We start from the raw sequence: 20,430 nt of genomic DNA, 5'->3' as shown, positions 1-20,430 counted from the left end.
GCGAAGCTTTTGTTTGGGCAGCAATTTCCGAGGCTGGTAACTCTAATGAACTTATCCTCTGAAGCAGAGGTAACTCTGGGTTTTCCTTTCCTGTGGAGGTCCTCATGAGAGCCAGTTTCATAGCACTTGATGGTTTTTGCAAATTGACTGACCTTCATGCCTTAAAGTAATGATGGATTGTCGTTTCTCTTAGCTTTTTTTTTAGCCGTTCTTGCCATAATTTGGACTTGGTCTTTTGCCAAATATGGCTATCTATATACCACCCCTACCTTGTCAATCAATCAATCAAATGTATTTATAAAGCCCTTTGTACATCAGCCGATGTCACAAAGTGTTGTACAGAAACCGTAGGGGAGAGAGGGACTTAAATTCACACAGGAGAAATACTCCACATATAAGACTGATCCTATATATACTGGAGGCTGAGACAGGAGGGGTCGGGAGACACTGGCCCCGTCCGACGATATCCCCGGACAGGGCCGGCCAGGCAACTGATTGTCTCAAACGCATAAAGAAAGAAATTGCACAAATTAACTTTTTAATAAGGCACACCTGTTAACTGAAATGCATTCCAGGTGACTACCTCGTTTTTTTTTTATTTAACCAGGTAGGCCAGTTGAGAACAAGTTCTTATTTACAACTGCGACCTGGCTGGTTGTGAGAATGCCAAGAGTGTAAAGCTGTCATCAAGGCAAAGGGTGGCTACTTTGAAGAATCTCATATAAAAAAACCATTTTGATTTGTTTAACACTTTTTTTGGGTTACTACATAATTCCATATGTGTATCTGTCATAGTTTTGATGTCTTCACTATTATTCTACAATGTAGAAAATAGTAAAAATAAAGAAAACCCCTTGAATGAGTAGATGTCCAAACTTGACTGGTACTGTATGTAAAAATATTTTTATTGTCACATACACCCGATAGGTGCAGTGAAATGTGTTGTTTTACAGGGTCAGCCATCGTAGTACAGCGCCGCTGGAGCAAATTAGAGTTCCGTGCCTTGCTCAAGGGCACATTGACAGATTTTTCACTTTGTCGGCTCGGGTGTTAGAACCAACAACCTTTTGGTTACGGACCCATTGCTCTAGCCTGACTGTCTTAAATCAGATCTCTCTACCCCCTATTTTTGTCACCCAAACAAGCCAGTCATAAATGAAGGCATAGTTCTATCTCTTATCTCCCCCACATGGAGTGCGGAGTCACTGAGCCCCACTGTGACAGCTGACTGGACTCCGGACTGTCTGTCCTGATGATACGGAATCATAATAGCAATGGGTTGTTTTGAGCAATGTGTATTTTTGACAGTCATGTTACTCTACTGCCACCTGGTGGTACAACAGCAGAACTATGGAGCTGGTTCTATTGGGAGATATTTTATTAGATTAATGTACTCATAATGATCCCCTCCCCCTAGACCACAGTTAAAGTGCCCAGCCCCCCATCAAACCCCAGCAGTAATGAAAGCTTTGGGAACAAGAAGGCCCGCTCCTCCTTTGGACGTGGTTTCTTCAAGATGCGTGGAGGCAAGAGGACGTCCAGTGCCCCAAATCTGGGTGAGTCTCATCGTTGGGGGGGGGGGGGGGGGGGGGGCAGGAAGGGCACGGGGAGAAGGATGCTCGTTCCTCTGCACGGGGTGGTGTGAACAATAAATACTACTCTCTGTTCATGATGTAAAAAAAACATTCACAGTTCAATACCTTAATGTGTGTTTTCTTATGTCTGTCTCTGTCTGGTAGTATTCACACTAGTTAACTATGTTCTGTCCTTGCTCTCTCTATTCTCCATCGCTCTATGTGATGTGAAGATCGCAGCCTGAGTGCGAGTGCGCCTACGTTGGGTACAGTACAGTAGTCTGCAGCGCAGAGCCCCACAGACGGGCCAGGCCTGCAGTATGGCAGATCAGGATGAACACTGGATGTGTGCAGGGATACTAGTGCAACAATGTGATCACCATCTACCATACAACCAGACCCATCGTAGACTAAATGAAACAGCAGTCTGTTTTTCTGAACCCTCTTGAGGCTGATTGGGTGGTAAATGGTTACATTGTTGTGTGAAGAATCCCTAGATATGCCCCTACCTCCATCTTTCCTACTCTTCATTTTTCACTTGTATCAAGCAAGTGAAAAGTTTAGTTGATCGCTGGTGTGAGCTGGGTGGTTTTTAGTGTGATTTCTTTCCCCTTTTAAATCCTATCCAGTTGTTCCTTATCCATGACGTGACACCATCTGCAATGATGCCGCTTAACTCTGCTAGCTGTCCTTAAAGATGCGCCTCTGAAATTTGTCTTTTACTGTTGGAAGTCTATGAATTTGCATCATCAGTTCATGTCAACCAGTCCTTTGCATGTGCGGATCGAGTTGAGGTGCTTTTGAGTGGTTTTTGGCGTACTCCTGGTGGTGATGGTGGTGTTTAGTGGAAGATGTAGTCCAGAAGTGGTTGTGGTGGCCATTACAGCTGTAGTCCTTGGACAGTTTTGGCCTCCGGAGTTTCCTAAATAGTGGTGGATTGTCAGATGTCGGCTGTTGATCTAACAGGTGTGTGTGTTTTGAATCCAGCTGAGACCGAGCGTAATGGCACAGACCACTTGGACTTGGCTGGTGCCCCACCAGACAAACCTCAGGGAGGAGACAGCAGCCAGACCCTACCTTCCTCACCAGAGGCCAAGAAGAAGTCCAGAGGCTTTATGAAGTTCTTAGGCAGGTGGGTCAAAATGTTCTCATTATTCCCTAAGTTTAGGAGGTGAGGAGTTAGTATGCAAGGAATTTGGGAAAGATGAATTAAGATGGAGCCAGGGTTTTTAAATTAAACTATTGCTTTATTAACTGTAATACGAGGACAGAGGGTTTGCTGTAACACGAGGACAGAGCATGGCAGGATATTTAGGCGTGTTGTGTTCTGGCCCCTCTAGGCTGAAGAGAAGTCACTCCACTTCGCTAGACCTAGAGGAGACTGAGTTCAGGAGGGGAGGAGTCAGAGCCACGGCCGGCCCCCGACTGGGCTGGTCACGTGACCTGCAGCACAGCGCCAAGTATGTGAAGCTCACCTCTTACACACACAGAGAGACAGTCTAGTATCGGTAACTAGAAACGTAGAGGAAGGGATCAGAGGTTTATTGGAACTAAGTCTACAGTATTACAGTTTTTGGATTTTGTGGTGTCAGAGGAGCAAATGGGTATGAATGATGTACTGTTTACCCTCCACGTTAAAGGTGAGTGTGCTCGCTCTCTCCCCCGTCAGTGATGTGGACGCTCCCTTTGCGCAGTGGAGTAAGGAGCAGGTGTGTGTGTGGCTGCAGGAGCAGGGCCTGGGGCTGCACGTGGCTCAAGCCCAGCAGTGGATCCGCTCAGGATTCACCCTGCTGCAGGCCTCCCAGCACGACCTGGAGAAGGTAGGACGGCTCAGTGGAGCTTCCAGGAGGCGTTTTGTGCATTCTGTGTTTAGGTTCTGTGTCGCTAGACATTTTTAATGAAACCCACAATGTTAAAGCTTATAGTTGGTTAATGTTCACTTTGCTACATACAGTGGGGCAAAAAAGTATTTAGTCAGCCACCAATTGTGCAAGTTCTCCCACTTAAAAAGATGAGAGGCCTGTAATTTAAGTGCCAGAAATCTTGCTTGTTTGTAGGTGACCAAATAATTATTTCCCACCATAATTTGCAAATAAATTCATTAAAAATCCTTGAATGTGATTTTCTGGATTTTTTTCTTCTCATTTTGTCTGTCATAGTTGAAGTGTACCTATGATTAAAATTACAGGCCTCTCATCTTTTTAAGTGGGAGAACTTGCACAATTGGCGGCTGACTAAATACTTTTTTGCCCCACTGTATGTCCTGACAAACATCTATTTTCTCCATCACGCTCTTCCTAACTGTACAGTATGTGAGATGTCTTAAACAACCCATACATGTTTCTGTGGCAACAGGAGTTGGGGATCAAACAGCCCCTCCACAGGAAGAAGCTGCAGCTGGCTCTCCAGGCACTGGGATCAGATGAGGATGTCAGCAAGGCCAAACTGGACCACAACTGGGTGACCAGTGAGTGACCACTGACCACCGCCTCAGAGTTAGCAATGAAGAGTTGAATACCTTTCTGTTTTTTGAATTGTTATTGATTGAGTTGTTTTGGTGTTTCTCAGGATGGCTTGATGACATTGGTCTGCCGCAGTATAAGAGCCAGTTTGATGAGGGGAGGGTCGATGGGCGAATGCTACACTACATGACTGTGGTGAGTGTTAAATTGCAATAGTTGGTCTAACGCGGCTAAAATGAATTAGAATCAATGTCAGAGGGGATGAATAAAGTCTATTAAATAAAATAACATTTGTTTTTGTCTCATCTTTTGAACGTCTGGTGTCCTTTTATTTCCAATGATTGACAGTAGACATTCTCCTGACAGAGAAGTGTATGTGTATGTCCCCTTCAGGATGACCTGCTGTCTCTAAAAGTGGGCAGTGTTCTCCACCACCTCAGCATCAAGAGAGCCATCCAGGTCCTCCGGCTCAACTTCTACGAGCCCAACTGCCTCCGCCGACGGCCCTCTGACGAGGTACGGTTTAGACACTACTAAATAAATAAAGTATCCCTCTTCCTCTCCCGTTCTTTCTGTCCCTGTGCATTCATATCCATGTCCACTATACACATGGCCTCTCACTTCACCAGTTCAGTTACATTTCAGTGGTGTTAATCATGTAGGGAAAATAGTTTTTATTAACACCAACTTTAAAAAAATGTCTCCCCAGAATAACATCACGCCAGCAGAGATCTCCCAGTGGACCAATCACAGAGTGATGGAGTGGCTGAGATCAGTGGACCTGGCTGAGTACGCTCCTAACCTGAGGGGCAGCGGTGTGCACGGGGGGGTCATGGTGAGAGGGGGGGGTCTCTGTTTGAATTGGCTTGCCACTGACTCATTTCAGGAACACATGCCTTCATCAGCGTAGACATACATTGACTGCCTTTCAATGTATGTCTCACTCTTCATTTGCATCTCTCCCTGTCTCAGGTGCTGGAGCCTCGCTTCAACGTGGAGTCCCTAGCCCTCCTGCTCAACATCCCTCCCAACAAGACCCTGCTGCGCCGCCACCTGGCCACCCACTTCCACCTGCTCATCGGCTCCGCTGCCCAGCGCAGCAAACAGGAGTGTCTGGAGAACCCTGACTACACCCTGCTCACTGCCACCGCCAAGGTCAAGGTAGGGTCAACTCGCTGTCTGTGAGGCGGCATCTTGTTAGACATACAGAGCTTTGGGGATCAGTGTAGGTTTATTGATCTGATCAGTGACCACCACTCTAAGTTGGCCTCATGACCACTTATGTGTGAATGGACTGGATAGGTTTGTGTCCTGTCAGATCAGTGGTCAGCAGGAAAAGGAGACGAGGACAGACTGCTTTTTAACTCTATCGGCACACAGACGTTTGTCCCCATTTGACCCACTCTCCCATCATCCTCTCTCCTCCTCCAGCCCAGAAAGCTGTCGTTCGGTGGCTTTGGGACCCTGCGTAAGAAGCGCCAGGAGGACAGCGAGGAGTACGTGTGCCCCATGGATGTGGAGATGCCCAAGAACAGCAGCTTCCAGGGGGGCCTGAGGAGCTACGAGGATGACCTGGACCAGTTGGAGCAGGTAAGGGACTGTCAACCCCTTCTACTTCAGGGAATGTGTTACCTACAGTGCCTTGCGAAAGTATTCGGCCCCCTTGAACTTTGCAACCTTTTGCCACATTTCAGGCTTCAAACATAAAGATATAAAACTGTATTTTTTTGTGAAGAATCAACAACAAGTGGGACACAATCATGAAGTGGAACGACATTTATTGGATATTTCAAACTTTTTTAACAAATCAAAAACTGAAAAATTGGGCGTGCAAAATTATTCAGCCCCCTTAAGTTAATACTTTGTAGCGCCACCTTTTGCTGCGATTACAGCTGTAAGTCGCTTGGGGTATGTCTCTATCAGTTTTGCACATCGAGAGACTGACATTTTTTCCCATTCCTCCTTGCAAAACAACTCGAGCTCAGTGAGGTTGGATGGAGAGCATTTGTGAACAGCAGTTTTCAGTTCTTTCCACAGATTCTCGATTGGATTCAGGTCTGGACTTTGACTTGGCCATTCTAACACCTGGATATGTTTATTTTTGAACCATTCCATTGTAGATTTTGCTTTATGTTTTGGATCATTGTCTTGTTGGAAGACAAATCTCCGTCCCAGTCTCAGGTCTTTTGCAGACTCCATCAGGTTTTCTTCCAGAATGGTCCTGTATTTGGCTCCATCCATCTTCCCATCAATTTTAACCATCTTCCCTGTCCCTGCTGAAGAAAAGCAGGCCCAAACCATGATGCTGCCACCACCATGTTTGACAGTGGGGATGGTGTGTTCAGAGCTGTGTTGCTTTTACGCCAAACATAACGTTTTGCATTGTTGCCAAAAAGTTCAATTTTGGTTTCATCTGACCAGAGCACCTTCTTCCACATGTTTGGTGTGTCTCCTAGGTGGCTTGTGGCAAACTTTAAACAACACTTTTTATGGATATCTTTAAGAAATGGCTTTCTTCTTGCCACTCTTCCATAAAGGCCAGATTTGTGCAATATACGACTGATTGTTGTCCTATGGACAGAGTCTCCCACCTCAGCTGTAGATCTCTGCAGTTCATCCAGAGTGATCATGGGCCTCTTGGCTGCATCTCTGATCAGTCTTCTCCTTGTATGAGCTGAAAGTTTAGAGGGACGGCCAGGTCTTGGTAGATTTGCTGTGGTCTGATACTCCTTCCATTTCAATATTATCGCTTGCACAGTGCTCCTTGGGATGTTTAAAGCTTGGGAAATCTTTTTGTATCCAAATCCGGCTTTAAACTTCTTCACAACAGTATCTCGGACCTGCCTGGTGTGTTCCTTGTTCTTCATGATGCTCTCTGCGCTTTTGACGGACCTCTGAGACTATCACAGTGCAGGTGCATTTATACGGAGACTTGATTACACACAGGTGGATTGTATTTATCATCATTAGTCATTTAGGTCAACATTGGATCATTCAGAGATCCTCACTGAACTTCTGGAGAGAGTTTGCTGCACTGAAAGTAAAGGGCTGAATAATTTTGCACGCACAATTTTTCAGTTTTTGATTTGTTAAAGTTTTAAATATCCAATAAATGTCATTCCACTTCATGATTGTGTCCCACTTGTTGTTGATTCTTCACAAAAAAATACAGTTTTATATCTTTGTTTGAAGCCTGAAATGTGGCAAAAGGTCGCAAAGTTCAAGGGGGCCGAATACTTTCGCAAGGCACTGTATATGGATATAGGTACTATTATGGGCGTTTTAGTGTGGCTTTTTGGCGCCCCTTCCACTATTTAATAAGCATTAATGATCATGCTTTAGGTGAGGTTAGAGCACTCTAATGAACAGATGAGGGTGGAATGTGGTACCACAAGAGGATCGCTTGTTTACTTTTCATTTTCCATGTGAAGTGCTCTTGAACACTGTCTGTATTCCTAGATGGAAGACTCGGAAGGGGCTGTGAGGCAGATAGGAGCATTTTCTGAGGAAATCGACAACCTGACGGTAAGAAGTCATTAAAATGCTCACATGAGGCCACCCAATTGGCGCAGCGGTCTAAAGTACTGCATTACAGTGCTAGAGGTGTCGCTACAGACCCGTGTTTGATCCCGGGTTGTATCACAACTGGCTGTGATCGGGAGTCCCATGGGGCGGGGCACAATTTGGCCCAGCGTCGTCCGGGTTAGGGGAGAGTTTGGCACAGCGTCGTCCGGGTTAGGGGAGAGTTTGGCCGGGGAGGGGGGCTTTACTTGGCTCATTGCGCTCTAGCAACTCCTTGTGGCTGGCTGGGTGCCTGCAGGCTGACCTCAACCCTGACCTGTCGTCAGTTCAACAGTGTTTCCTCTGACACATTGGTGTGGCTGGCTTCCAGGTTAAGCGGGTGGGTGTTAAGAGGTGAGGTTTGGTGGATCATGTTTCGGAGGACACATGTCTCAAACTTCTCCGCCCATTGGGGAGTTGCAGCGATGAGACAAGATCGAAAAAAATAAGTAAAATACCCCCTCCCCTCCCACAATTTTTTCCCCACATGATCACACATCAAATCACTTGACGAACCTCTCAGCAAGCTGTGCTCTAGCAAAACAGCCATGGCACTCTTCTGGCACTGTTATTGATCTCCTCGTTTTCCTGTGTGACTTTAGTGTGTTTTCTCCTGCATGTTTCAGAGCATGCTGAAGGAAGATGAGTTCTTCAGCGAGGTCTCCTCTCGCTCCCCCGAGGCCAGTGTCACCGATGACGACTCCAACATGTGAGGGAGAGTCCCCGCCAATTATATGTATTAACTTTAGATGACTGACGGGGTGCTGTTTTGCAGCCTCCACACAGCCATTTTGTTACTCCTCCATTGTAAAAAGATGTTGGAAGTTATAGAAATGCAATGTCTACATTTGTTTTTGACAAGTATATTCTATTAGACACCTAATAGAATAAATACCTAAATACATGTAATTTTGTCCTTTAACATTTTTGTGAAATGCTGTAGAATTCAATTCATTCCTATGGAGGAGTGCTCCTTCTGAGGAGTACCAATATGGCCATTTACATAGCATCAGCAATCCAGGTTTTATACACATTGGCCCCTGCTGGCGTCGCCATGCCAACCTAATGAAGAGCTGTGTCTGGCTCGCTTCTACAACCTGTGAGACCACTTATGCCCTTAGTCTTAAGTTGTTGTCATTTCAGCAATTTACGATCTCTCTCTGCATTCCCAAGTGAAGTTATACATGTGTATTTATTTAAGTTGTCGAAATGTAGTGCATGAATTGAGATTTCAACATAGGAGCATTTATTTTATACTTTATACTTTTATTGTATTGCACAACTGGTTTTTATATATTTGTTTGAATATCCACAAATGAGTCCCTTACATGGTATGCCCTTGTCCCGACTTATTTTTGGAAGTAATTATTAGCCATTATATAACCTGAAAGATTGGTCAAGTTGCAGTGGGACACTTAGATCTGTCGTCAGACCACAGTTGGCTGTGCTCAACTGAAGTCAAAACATTGCAGGCTGGCTTAATCCAGAATTATAATTTCCTCTCCATGTTGTCCTCTCATTTGATGCTCCTATCTGCATGTTTTGTTTGTGTCCCAAATTATTTCACTATTATCACTTTGGTTTGTCCTCCCATGTTGTTGAATTTGTCATAATATCCATGAATTTTAGGAACATTACATGGAAGCCCAACCTTCTAGAATGTAAACATCACCACAAAGCAATGATATCGTTCTGCAAGCCATAACCATACCAGTGAACACTGTAATGTACTGTGTACTGTTTCTATGCATATTTTTTTTGTAAAGAATTGTCAATAAAAACTAATATGGTAAAAAATGATGGGCTACATATAACTGTATATACTAGCCCAGACATTCCCAAGCTGGGGTAGCACAATGCCGTAGGGGGTATGCCAAATATAAATGTGATTCACTTCTTAAATAATTTCTAAACATTTTCAAATGGTACATTATTTTCCAACGGGCTATACATTTGGGTGAGTTTTTTTTTTTCTTTTTTTCTTGCCTGAGTAGCCTCGTTTCACTGCCAAAAATACAATGACACCATCTAGTGTTCAGTGAAATAACACTATGTAAAATACTGGTGGCAGAATAATTAACATCCAATCACATTAACCGTTACTTTCTCACAGGAAACCTTCACTCTTGCGCAAACATTTAGAAACAAAACATGCCAATTTGAAAAATAAGCCGAATTAGTGTATGGAGCGAGAATAAAGACGACTTTCGAGTAGTAAGACGTGTAAAAGCAACAGATACCATTAAGGGGCTAGAAGCGTCTTATATGGTGAGCTACGGAGTGACTAGGACAGGCAAACCCCATAATGTTGTGGAGGACTTAATTCTTCCTGTTGCTGCGGATATGGCTGGGACAATGCCATCATCAAACAACATTGTTTCCCGACGCATCAGTGACACGGCAGGAGATGTTTTGAAACAATTACTGCTTTGCATACAAGCCAGGAATTAAATGCGTTACAGCTGGATGAGTCTACAGACGTGACGGGTCTGGCACACATATGTCCGTTACGTTTATGGGGGGTCAATTAAGGGACTCTCCGCAACTATATTTAATGTGCAGGACAAAATTGAGGATATGATTAAGAAGCTCTTTTCTGTCTGCATTAACAAGGACAACACACAGGTCTTTCCATCATTGTATGATTTTTTTGTGTGCAAATGTGATATGGCAAAGCACCTGAGTGAGTTGGGTGCGCAATTACGCAGGTACTTTCCCGAAACGGACGACACAAACAACTTGATTCGTTATCACTCTCATGGCCTGCTTCCAGTCCACTTACCAATATCTGGAAAAGAGAGCCTCACTGAAATTTCAACAAGTGGTTCTATGAAAATGTCATTTAATCAGAAGCCACTGCCAGATTTCTGGATAGGGCAGTGCTCAGAGTTTATTGCCTTGGCAAATCACGCTGTTAAGACTTTGCAACCACATACCTATGTGAGAGTGGATTCTCGGCCCCCACTAGCATAAACTAAATACAGGCACAGACTGTTTGGAAAAGTATTTAAGACAGAGACTCCACTACAACCCAACATTGCAGAGTTATGTACATCCTTTCAAGCACACCATTCTCATTAAACTGTGGTGAGTTATTCACAATGAACAAATAAAGTTTTATATGTAAGAGTAAAGTGATTGATTATATTGTCACTTCCCACGAGCGTTGTGACAAACTCACTCATGTTTAATAAATGTATCGTATAGTGTGTGGGCGGGCTTACAATGATGACAAAAAAAAACATTTCAGAGTGCGCTGACCCTGGTGCTAGAGGGGGTGCGCAGCAGGAGGTTGAATGTTTGGGAACCACTGTACTAGCCTATTACAGATGGGTGAACATGTACATTTTCAAATACTTGTGGAAGTATTTTTATAAGTATTTATTCCACTTCAGCAAGGTAAAGGTCTCACAGTTATTGAGCACTTGCTTATAGCTCCTTACACCAACCAGAGACCCCTTCACACAAACTTATCTTTGCATTTTGACATTGCGTGTTATAGAAATGGGCAGGGGCACAACTTTGGCTTTAGAAGTTTGGGGGACACAATTTGTTTTTTCCCCAGTCGGATGAGCACTTCGAACAGCCTAGCTGACTGCTCAGAGGCATCCTTATGGTCCTAAAGTACACCGAGTCTCGTTTTGTAAAACTGTGGGGGGGAGAACATGTCCACAGTGAAAGTTGTACCCCTGAAAATAGGATTTGAACCCACAACCTCTTCTGATTGAATACAAACAGCCACTACAATGCTTCACATTGTATTTGTTCAACCTGGCAACTAGAGAACTGCCAGATTCAAGGCTGTGCTTAGATCTTTTCACATCCTGATGTGATTTGTAATAAACACATTTTTTAAAGATCCCAGAATTGGGCTGTCTGTAAGCGCAGCCTAAGGTGCCGATCCTAACTTGGTGACTTAAGTGGTGTTTGGAGTCATTGCTTGGTGGTAACCACAGCCATTTCTTACAGACTAAACCAACTGATTGCACTTGTATTTTATTGGTCTCACTGTATATAACAAACATGTTGCATAAAGAAACCGTAATTCAAGTGATGTAAGGACAAGTAAGCAAATGACATTTAAGCACATGGACATACTTCCGTAACAGCGTCAAGATATCCTATCTTTTAGTAGTCACACAATGAGAATATTTCTGCAACAATATGGAATAGGTACATCAATGGGCAAAGTTATACATAACACTTTGGAATAATTTGCAGTGGAAACAAAGTACGCAGTATTATGGTCATGTCTTCAGCTGTGCATACAAAAACAAGAATTACTTTACCAAAGGATGGCAATTGCGAAGGCACTCGAGTCAAGTTACAACTATACTGAACAAAAAAATATAAACAATGTGTTGGTTTCATGAGCTGAATTGAAAGATCCCAGAAATGTTCCAGGCGCACAAAAAGCTGATTTTCATTTTCTTTACAAATTTGTTTAGCAGTTAGTGAGCATTTCTCCTTTCCAAGATAATCCATACACCTAACAGGTGTGGCATATCAAGAAGCTGATTAAAGAGCATGATCATTACATCGGTGCACCTTGTGCTGGGGACAATAAAAGGCCATGAGTATGTCTTTAACAAAGCCCTTTCGTGGGGGAAAAAACTCATTCTGATTGAATCCCAGGCCCACACGTGCCCAGTCATGTGAAATCCATAGATTAGGGCCTAATTTAAATGAACTGATTACCTCCTATATGAACTGTAACTCAGTAAAATGGTTGAAGTTGTTGCATGTTGCATTTATATTTTGTTCAGTACACAAGTATCTGGTTGTCACAATTAGTTTGACAGGAGGAACTTCTACTCCCCCAACTACCAGTGATCCAATTCAGAATGATAAACCTGTTGATCAACAGAAAATGCTTTAGACACCACTCATTTCACGATTCTGTTTTAGAAATTGAGGCACAACAAATTACAGAAAATGGTCCACACTAATTCTGCTGAAGGATGAACAAAATTATTTCAATAGATGATCAAGCAGGTTTTTATAAATGTTGGGTATGGCTGATCATTGAGCCCTGGGGAACCCCTCCCCCGGGGTGGCTTCTAAAAGGTGAACCTCCGGCTGCTGGCATGGCCCACTTTGTCCAGGTTGGGGTTACAGGCAAACTGGATCATGGGAGGCGGTCCGCACAGGAGGATGAGAGTGTCGTCTCCAGGGGGTGGAAGGTGGTCCCTCACCATGTCTTCACTGATGAAGCCTTGGCTGTACTCCCACTCTGATGAGCAAAAAGACATTAAAGTTTAAGTCACTCCGGACCAGACAAGATTCTTACTTCTTAGCGTTCTCAATCTTTGAACCGTCTGTTCGGCCTTTAAATGGTTTTTATTGACACTTCAACAGGGCAAACAAACATTAATTTGCCTATATTAGATAATGTTCATTGAAACACAATAGAAGTTATGGGCATCTCTTACTCTCAGGAGCCCTGTCCAGGGTGAACCATAGCTTGAATCGGGTTGGATGATTAGCTGCGATCTCCTCCAACTCCGGTCGAAGCAAGATGTCCTTCTCAGTCTGAGGGAGAATAGGATATAGAAGGTATTAGAACTACTAGCCCATGTTAGAACATTAGATTCAATCCAGATGAAGAAAGTGGCATAAACTCACCTGGTTGGCGAAGAGCAGGTGACACACAGTCTGGTCCTGGGGATCCTTCATTATAGCTGTGATGATCTGCAGCATGGGAGTGATTCCTGAGGGAACAGGAGCCAATAGAACACATGTCAACCATTCACAGATGGCCATTCTGCTATGTACAGATTGAGCATGGTGGCTTTTGTTTTACCAGTCCCTCCTGCGATCATGCCCACTTTCTTGGAGGTTTTGATCACAGGCTCCGCTTTTTTTTCTGCCTTGATGGCAAAAGCCCCTGTTGAAACACCCAGTAAACAAACCAACTTAGTAAAGGAGTGGTTTGCATGCACTTCTTCACCATTGACCTAGCTCAGAGCAGTGACCACTAACCACTTTAGAAACATTTTCAGCCAAGGACTAAATAATACGTGATAGTTGTCCCTGTATCTACCACACAGTGGCAATGTCGGGCAAATGGGATGACTCACCGTTTCCTTGGTAGACCAGCAGGCCGCTGGGCCCTCTGAAATCAATTGTGTCGCCAATCCGGAGGCTCTCCAAGTACTGACTCATCTTCCCACCTTCAGGAAACTTTGGATGAACGTTCTTGTAGTAAATCTGGGAAGCAGGAAGAACATTTGTTGGGAAAACTGGTTGAGGTTGAATTATAGTACTCAGAAAGCGCCTTCGATGATTTGTGTACCTTGACTACCAGGTCTACAAAGCCTACGTCGTCGTCACTAGACACAGGTGTGTACGGTCTGACCACCAGGACTCCATCTGGCTTGGCAGACAGGTATATGTGTTGCCCTGGGAACAAAAACACAGTCAAAGTATGGTGGCCACTTAAAATGAAGAGTAGTCGTGATAGTGCGAAGACAACACTACGAACAGATACATTTTTATACACTGCTCAAAAAAATAAAAGGGAACACTTAAACACAATGTAACTCCAAGTCAATCACACTTCTGTGAAATCAAACTGTCCACTTAGGAAGCAACACTGATTGACAATAAATTTCACATGCTGTTGTGCAAATGGAATAGACAACAGGTGGAAATTATAGGCAATTAGCAAGACACCCCCAATAAAGGAGTGGTTCTGCAGGTGATAACCACAGACCACTTCTCAGTTCCTATGCTTCCTGGCTGATGTTTTGGTCACTTTTGAATGCTGGAGGTGCTTTCACTCTAGTTGTAGCATGAGACGGAGTCTACAACCCACACAAGTGGCTCAGGTAATGCAGCTCATCCAGGAAGGCACATCAATGCAAGCTGTGGCAAGAAGGTTTGCTGTGTCTGTCAGCGTAGTGTCCAGAGCATGGAGGCGCTACCAGGAGACAGGCCAGTACATCAGGAGACGTGGAAGAGGCCGTAGGAGGGCAACAACCCAGCAGCAGGACCGCTACCTCCGCCTTTGTGCAAGGAGGAGCAGGAGGAGCACTGCCAGAGCCCTGCAAAATGACCTCTAGCCTGCAACATCCTCCAGCATGACCGGTTTGGCGGTGGGTCAGTCATGGTGTGGGGTGGCATTTCTTTGGCATTCCTCCATGTGCTCGCCAGAGGTAGCCTGACTGTTGTTAGGTACCGAGATGAGATCCTCAGACCCCTTGTGAGACCATATGCTGGTGCAGTTGGCCCTGGGTTCCTCCTAATGCAAGACAATGCTAGACCTCATGTAGCTGGAGTGTGTCAGCAGTTCCTGCAAGAGGAAGGCATTGATGCTATGGACTGGCCCGCCCGTTCCCCAGACCTGAATCCAATTGAGCACATCTGGGACATCATGTCTCGCTCCATCCACCACAGACTGTCCAGGAGTTGGCAGATGCTTTAGTCCAGGTCTGGGAGGAGATCCCTCAGGAGACCATCCGCCACCTCATCAGGAGCATGCCCAGGCGTTGTAGGGAGGTCATACATGCAAGTGGAGGCCACACACACTACAGAGCCTCATTTTGACTTGTTTTAAGGACATTACATCAAAGTTGGGTCAGCCTGTAGTGTGGTTTTCCACTTTAATTTTGAGTGGGAGTCCAAATCCAGACCTCCATGGGTTGATAAATTTGATTTCCATTGATCATTTGTGTGATTTTGTTGTCAGCACATTAAACTATGTAAAGAAAAAAGTATTTAATAAGAATATTTCATTCATTCAGATCTAGGATGTGTTATTTTAGTGTTCCCTTTATTTTTTTGAGCAGTGTATGATTTCAGATTCAGACCAGGATTACATTCAATGTTATACTATAGTCTAATAGTGTTTTTATACAAATGCTGAAATCATCAATTGAATGTACTCACCAATGGGTAGCCCAAGGACATGATCATTCTCCCGCAGGGCAAAACGGAATTTCCTTGTGTCATGACTGATGATCTGTGAGAACACAGAATTTCACAGCTCCAGAAACACTGACATGATACAGATCCCTCAAACGCAACTCTGGACCTCAGTTACGCGTTTTTTCATTGTTTCCCTCTAATCAGGGCTATATTTAGACCTGGGACACCAGGTGTATGCAATTAATTATCAATTAGAACAGAAAACAAGCAGGCTCCAGACCTCATAGGGTAAGAGTGATGGTCGCTTCGCGTTCTTAGGAAACTAGCAGTATTTTTATTTTGTCTTATTACATACAGCCGGGAGGAACTATTGGATATAAGAGCAACGTCAAGTCACCAACAATACGACCAGGAATACGACTTTCCCGAAACGGATTCTCTGTTTGGATCACCACCCAGGACAATGGATCGGATCCCAGTAGGCGACCCAAAACAGCGCCGCAGAAGGGGCAGACGTAGCAGTCTAGTGGTCAGGCTCCGTAGATGGGCACATCGCTCCCTAGTATACTACTCGCCAATGTCCAGTCTCTTGACAACAAGGTAGACGAAATCCGAGCAAGGGTAGCCTTCCAGAGAGACAGAGAACGTGACATTCTCTGTTTCACGGAAACATGGCTCACTCGGGATACGTTAGAGTCGGTACAGCCACCCGGTTTCTTCACGCATCGCGCCGACCAAAACAAGCATCTCTCTGGTAAGAAGAAGGGCGGGGGTGTATGCCTTACGATTAACGAGTTGTGGTGTGATCATAACAACCTACAGGAACTCAAGTCCTTTTGTTCACCTGACCTAGAATTCCTTATAATCAAATGCCGACCGCATTGTCTACCAAGAGAATTCTCTTCGATTATAAATCACAGCCGTGATTATAAATCAAGGACAACATCCACGACCAAGCCACTGCCTGTTCACCCCGCTATCATCCAGATGGCGAGGTCAGTACAGATGCATCAAAGCAGGGACCGAGAGACTGAAAAACAGCTTCTAACTCAAGGCCAGACTATTAAACAGCCATCACTAACATCATGTGGCTGCTGCCAACATACTGACGCAACTCTAGGCACTTTAATAATGGAAAAATGTATGGAATAAATGTATCACTTGCCACTTTATACAATGTTTACATACCCACTCATCTCATATGTATATACTGTACTCTATACCATCTTGCCAATGCCGTTCGGCCATCACTCATACATATATGTACATATTCATTCCTTTACACTTGTGTGTATAAGGTAGTTGTGAAATTGTTAGATTACGTGTTAGATATTACTGCACAGTCAGAACTAGAAGCACAAGCATTTCACTACACTCGCATTAATATCTGCTAACCATGTATGTGACCAATAACATTTGATTACCCCTGATATAGATAAACCACACACTTGACTGTTAGCCTTGATCCACAGTAGCAGTCTGTACAAGAACAATGACTTCAAACTATAATCCAGACTGGTTGCATATTGACCTCTGCACTAAATGGAGAAACCGCAGTCTGTAGCAATGCAGCAGCTGCCCAGGCCAAGTCCTAAAGGTCTTGTGACACAGACCAGCCTAACTTATGTGTTTGGTCTTTGTGCAGTTCCAGTAATGGTAAGGGGCATTTCCACAGTAACAGAGTGATGCTGAGACTCAAAACAACAATTACAAAATTAAACAAAGCATAGAACTCAGTGCAGATTCAACGCTTGGTAACAGAATGACAGTTAGTGCGATCATTATGTTACGAAACACTGCATCTGCACTGATCAAGTAAATTTGTTTCTTGGGTGTGGAACTTGTTAAAAGTAGTCACTATACATAGTTGTATGGTTTGATTCACTTTGCAATCGTTGGTTTTTAATTTGACATAAATGTTTGTGAAAAATCTGAGTCTGAGCATCACTCGGTTTCATGGAATTGCCCCAAGTCTTCCTAGAACAGCACTGGGCATCCCAGATCAAACAGGTCTTCTGTAGTTACAATTGTTACTCATTATTTCTTAGTCCAGCTTGTTTCATTCACTCTATTATATTAATAAGGTGAACATTGTTTCACCACAGTACAGTAATAATAAGCTGATCACAACACTGAATTCTTACCTCTTTATCTATCAGCTTTAATGCATATTTGATGTTGGGGTCCTCTAGGGTGATGGCAGGTTTCTTCTTTGAGAGGAAGAGGCTCAGGATGAGGTTGATGATGTTGTCGATACTGCTCCGAATGAGCTGCGGAGATGGGAAAGGAAGGTTTGCCTTTTCAGTCAAAGTTATTGTGGAAATAAGGATGTTGATCTTCACAATGTTGAACATTGTAAAGACTGCTGCCATGATTGGGAGGGGGAAATTACAGACCGTACCAACATATAAAAAAAACAGGTGTTTAACAGTCACTAGGATATACCCTATTTTTGTACTGATATGCAATGCATCAGTCAGTGTGCAATTACACCTAACTTTACATTAATAGTTTAGTCATTATGGATAGGCGCAATGCTTCCCTAAAATTAGGAGAGTGGTCATGTCAGAGGAACTTTCCCCAAGCAGCATAAGGCACTGCATCTCAGTGCAAGAAGCGTCACTACAGTCCCTTGTTCGATTCCAGGCTGTATCACATCCGACCGTGATTGGGAGTCCCATAGGCCTGCGCACAATTGGCCCAGCGTCGCCCGGGTTTGTCCTTCATTGTAAATAATAATTTGTTCTTCACTAACTTGCCTAATTAAAAAAGGTTAAATAAAAAAAATTGGACCAAACTGCTGCGCTCACCGCTGTTCGATTGCTAGTAGCTAGCTAACTTAACGACAGGGTAACTTAGAGCCACAGTGGCGTGCGCTCCTTTGACACATGTGCAGATATCTCCATGCTTGCTATTTTGATCAGAAATTAAGCCGAGTGTCAATCACGTAAACTAGGTAGCTAACTTCCTAGCTCCATAACAAATAAACCACTGCGAATAGAGAGGGTTAGTTGGCAAGTTGCATGACAAGCTAGCTTCTAGCTAAACGCCCAAACATCTCAATAACCAAAGCGTTTGCTTTGCCTCTTATCAAGTTAGCTAGTTACAATGACAGTTTACTATATACACACCATATGACTTACTACAGTTACGATGGATTGCAAACCTGATGGTTCACGACGAAGATATGTTACTAGCTACACTATAGTCTACAGTACTAGTTAGCCAACCAAAACTACTAGCTAACTTGCTACTGTTCGCTATAGATTCCACCTTGTACACTGTCAAATCGCAAAACTGTAGCTGAGCCTAAGCAATGTAAAAAATATAATATTTAGATAGCTGGCAACTAATACTTACCCCAATGATGTAAGAGAGCATCTTGTTTTTGGCACCTAACAAGGCAACAGCGAAACGTATGTTCTCCGAGGACAAACCGTCGCACTGTCAAAGTACTGACTCGGAGGCTTTCAAGGCAGCTGGGAACTCGAAAAAAGGTCAAATCATGACGTAGGTGATCTTCAGGTCGGAAGGCCGGAGTTCAAGAAAGAGGCCCGAATTCCGAGTTGGATGACCGTTCAAAACTATTTTTTCCCACTCTGTTTAAAAAAAACCCGCAATTTCCCAGTTGTCTTGAACCCACTGAAGTCGTAAGACGGAGACTTTTGAGTTCCCATTTGTTTTGAACGCGGCACAAGTTCATCGTCGTTTTGAATGCGTCATAAGTAATTAGCGCTCAACTTCTGAAGTTCGAAACACGCTTTTCAAAATAAGAGTCCATGCACGCCCCATGACTTTGCATGAAAACTGCTTTGATCATGCCTGTGGCTACAATGAATGAAATCGCGTTTGATGCAGAATAGCCATTGTAAATGGCAATTCCGCCACTTTTCAACCTTGTATTCGTTATATTCAGCACCAAACTAGACCTACATATGTGAATATGATCTGTCATGTTAAAAAGATGAGAACCAAGGTCGTAAGAAATGCTTCTCAGTGACATCACCGTGTAGGATTAAAAGTAAAAAGAAACGGCGATTTTTTCAAGACCTGCAACGAGTTTCTAGCCAGAGGGTATGTTCTTTCTCCCCAAGTCACCACGAATCTCATAGGGTTTGAAATCAGTGTTTTAAAAATGTTTTAAATTTCGTTGATGTCATCTGGTAGAACTTTTAACTATTTGTTTTCTACAGAACATAGGAATATACCGTTTTCACATATTTAGACACTGGTATTGTGCTGGAGATAATGAAAATGAGGTTGAAAAGTGGTGGAATTGCCATTAAAGCTATGTTGATTAATTTGATGGAAATTTCTAATGATTCTATCCTACAGATATGTATGGAGCCAATTGATATATTAGTCCAGTCCAGTACATGGCAGCAAAGACTCGTGTATATCAGGGCCTTTAAAAGTCAATGGATGGCCTGGGCTGATATAGAGTGCACTGCATGCATTTAGAAAAACTATGTAAGCAAATGATGATAAATAATACACTTATAAAGGTTTTAATCGAATTGTTTGAATTAAATAGTACGTGTTACCTGATACTTTGATGGACAAGCCACCATTCTAACAGAGGGACAGCAGTAACAACATTCATACTTCACTCCAAATGCCCAAGTTTTCGTAGTGAAGAATATCATGCAGAAATCATTGTATAAAAACGGTCTTGTGTCTCCATCTTGTGGAGAGAGCTGTGATATGCAAGGTCTTCGTAGGGTTGGGTAGGTTACTTTCTAAATGTCAGCCATCACAGTTACTAGTTAGTTACCTGTCCAAAATTGTAATTAGTAACATAACTTTTGGATTACTCAAACACAGTAACGTTATCTGATTACTTTCAGTAACTTCTGGATTATTTTACCCTTAAGAGGCATTAGAAGAAAACAATTATCCATCAAACGCATTTGGAGTGTCATCATAGTGGTCGCTGACTTGTGGTCAGATTCGCTCAGGTGGAA

General features: G+C 43.5%; 2 protein-coding genes across 2 annotated transcripts in view; one reads left to right on the top strand and one right to left on the bottom strand.

Annotated features, from left to right (window-relative positions):
* Window positions 1-9,395, top strand: part of LOC139393186 (liprin-beta-1-like) — a 32,900-nt gene extending 23,505 nt beyond the window's left edge. Inside the window, exons 14-25 of the mRNA XM_071141616.1 lie at window positions 1,418-1,556; window positions 2,562-2,706; window positions 2,915-3,034; window positions 3,244-3,394; window positions 3,930-4,041; window positions 4,143-4,231; window positions 4,430-4,552; window positions 4,746-4,871; window positions 5,009-5,197; window positions 5,468-5,626; window positions 7,496-7,561; window positions 8,224-9,395. Of these exons, the coding sequence (XP_070997717.1) occupies window positions 1,418-1,556; window positions 2,562-2,706; window positions 2,915-3,034; window positions 3,244-3,394; window positions 3,930-4,041; window positions 4,143-4,231; window positions 4,430-4,552; window positions 4,746-4,871; window positions 5,009-5,197; window positions 5,468-5,626; window positions 7,496-7,561; window positions 8,224-8,310 (1,506 nt within the window). The 3' untranslated portion in view covers window positions 8,311-9,395. The remainder of the gene's footprint in view (window positions 1-1,417; window positions 1,557-2,561; window positions 2,707-2,914; window positions 3,035-3,243; window positions 3,395-3,929; window positions 4,042-4,142; window positions 4,232-4,429; window positions 4,553-4,745; window positions 4,872-5,008; window positions 5,198-5,467; window positions 5,627-7,495; window positions 7,562-8,223) is intronic.
* Window positions 9,396-11,577: 2,182 nt separating this feature from the next.
* Window positions 11,578-19,204, bottom strand: LOC139393194 (NADH-cytochrome b5 reductase 3-like). The gene is made up of 9 exons (XM_071141629.1): window positions 18,827-19,204; window positions 17,611-17,736; window positions 15,488-15,560; window positions 13,893-13,999; window positions 13,678-13,807; window positions 13,401-13,484; window positions 13,223-13,308; window positions 13,030-13,129; window positions 11,578-12,830 (listed from the first exon to the last, which is right to left on the bottom strand). The coding sequence occupies exons 1-9, from the start codon at window positions 18,845-18,847 to the stop codon at window positions 12,658-12,660; spliced, it is 900 nt and encodes a 299-aa protein (XP_070997730.1). The 5' UTR covers window positions 18,848-19,204; the 3' UTR covers window positions 11,578-12,657.
* Between the last annotated feature and the right edge of the window lie 1,226 nt (window positions 19,205-20,430).

This window comes from Oncorhynchus clarkii, chromosome 33 (genome assembly GCF_045791955.1).
Source record: "Oncorhynchus clarkii lewisi isolate Uvic-CL-2024 chromosome 33, UVic_Ocla_1.0, whole genome shotgun sequence".
Lineage (NCBI taxonomy): Eukaryota > Metazoa > Chordata > Actinopteri > Salmoniformes > Salmonidae > Oncorhynchus > Oncorhynchus clarkii.
The sequence above is the reverse complement of the archived record's forward strand: the minus strand, read 5'-3'. Positions and strand labels throughout refer to the sequence as shown.

Bases quoted from the DNA above. Each gene is read 5' to 3' on its own strand.
- LOC139393194 (XM_071141629.1), bottom strand. From the start codon at position 18,847: ATGCTCTCTTACATCATTGGG. The intron at 13,808-13,892 runs GTACACAAATCA...CCTGCTTCCCAG, and splicing joins TTGTAGACCTGGTAGTCAAG to ATTTACTACAAGAACGTTCA. The intron at 13,130-13,222 runs GTGAGTTTATGC...ATTCTCCCTCAG, and splicing joins ACCTGCTCTTCGCCAACCAG to ACTGAGAAGGACATCTTGCT.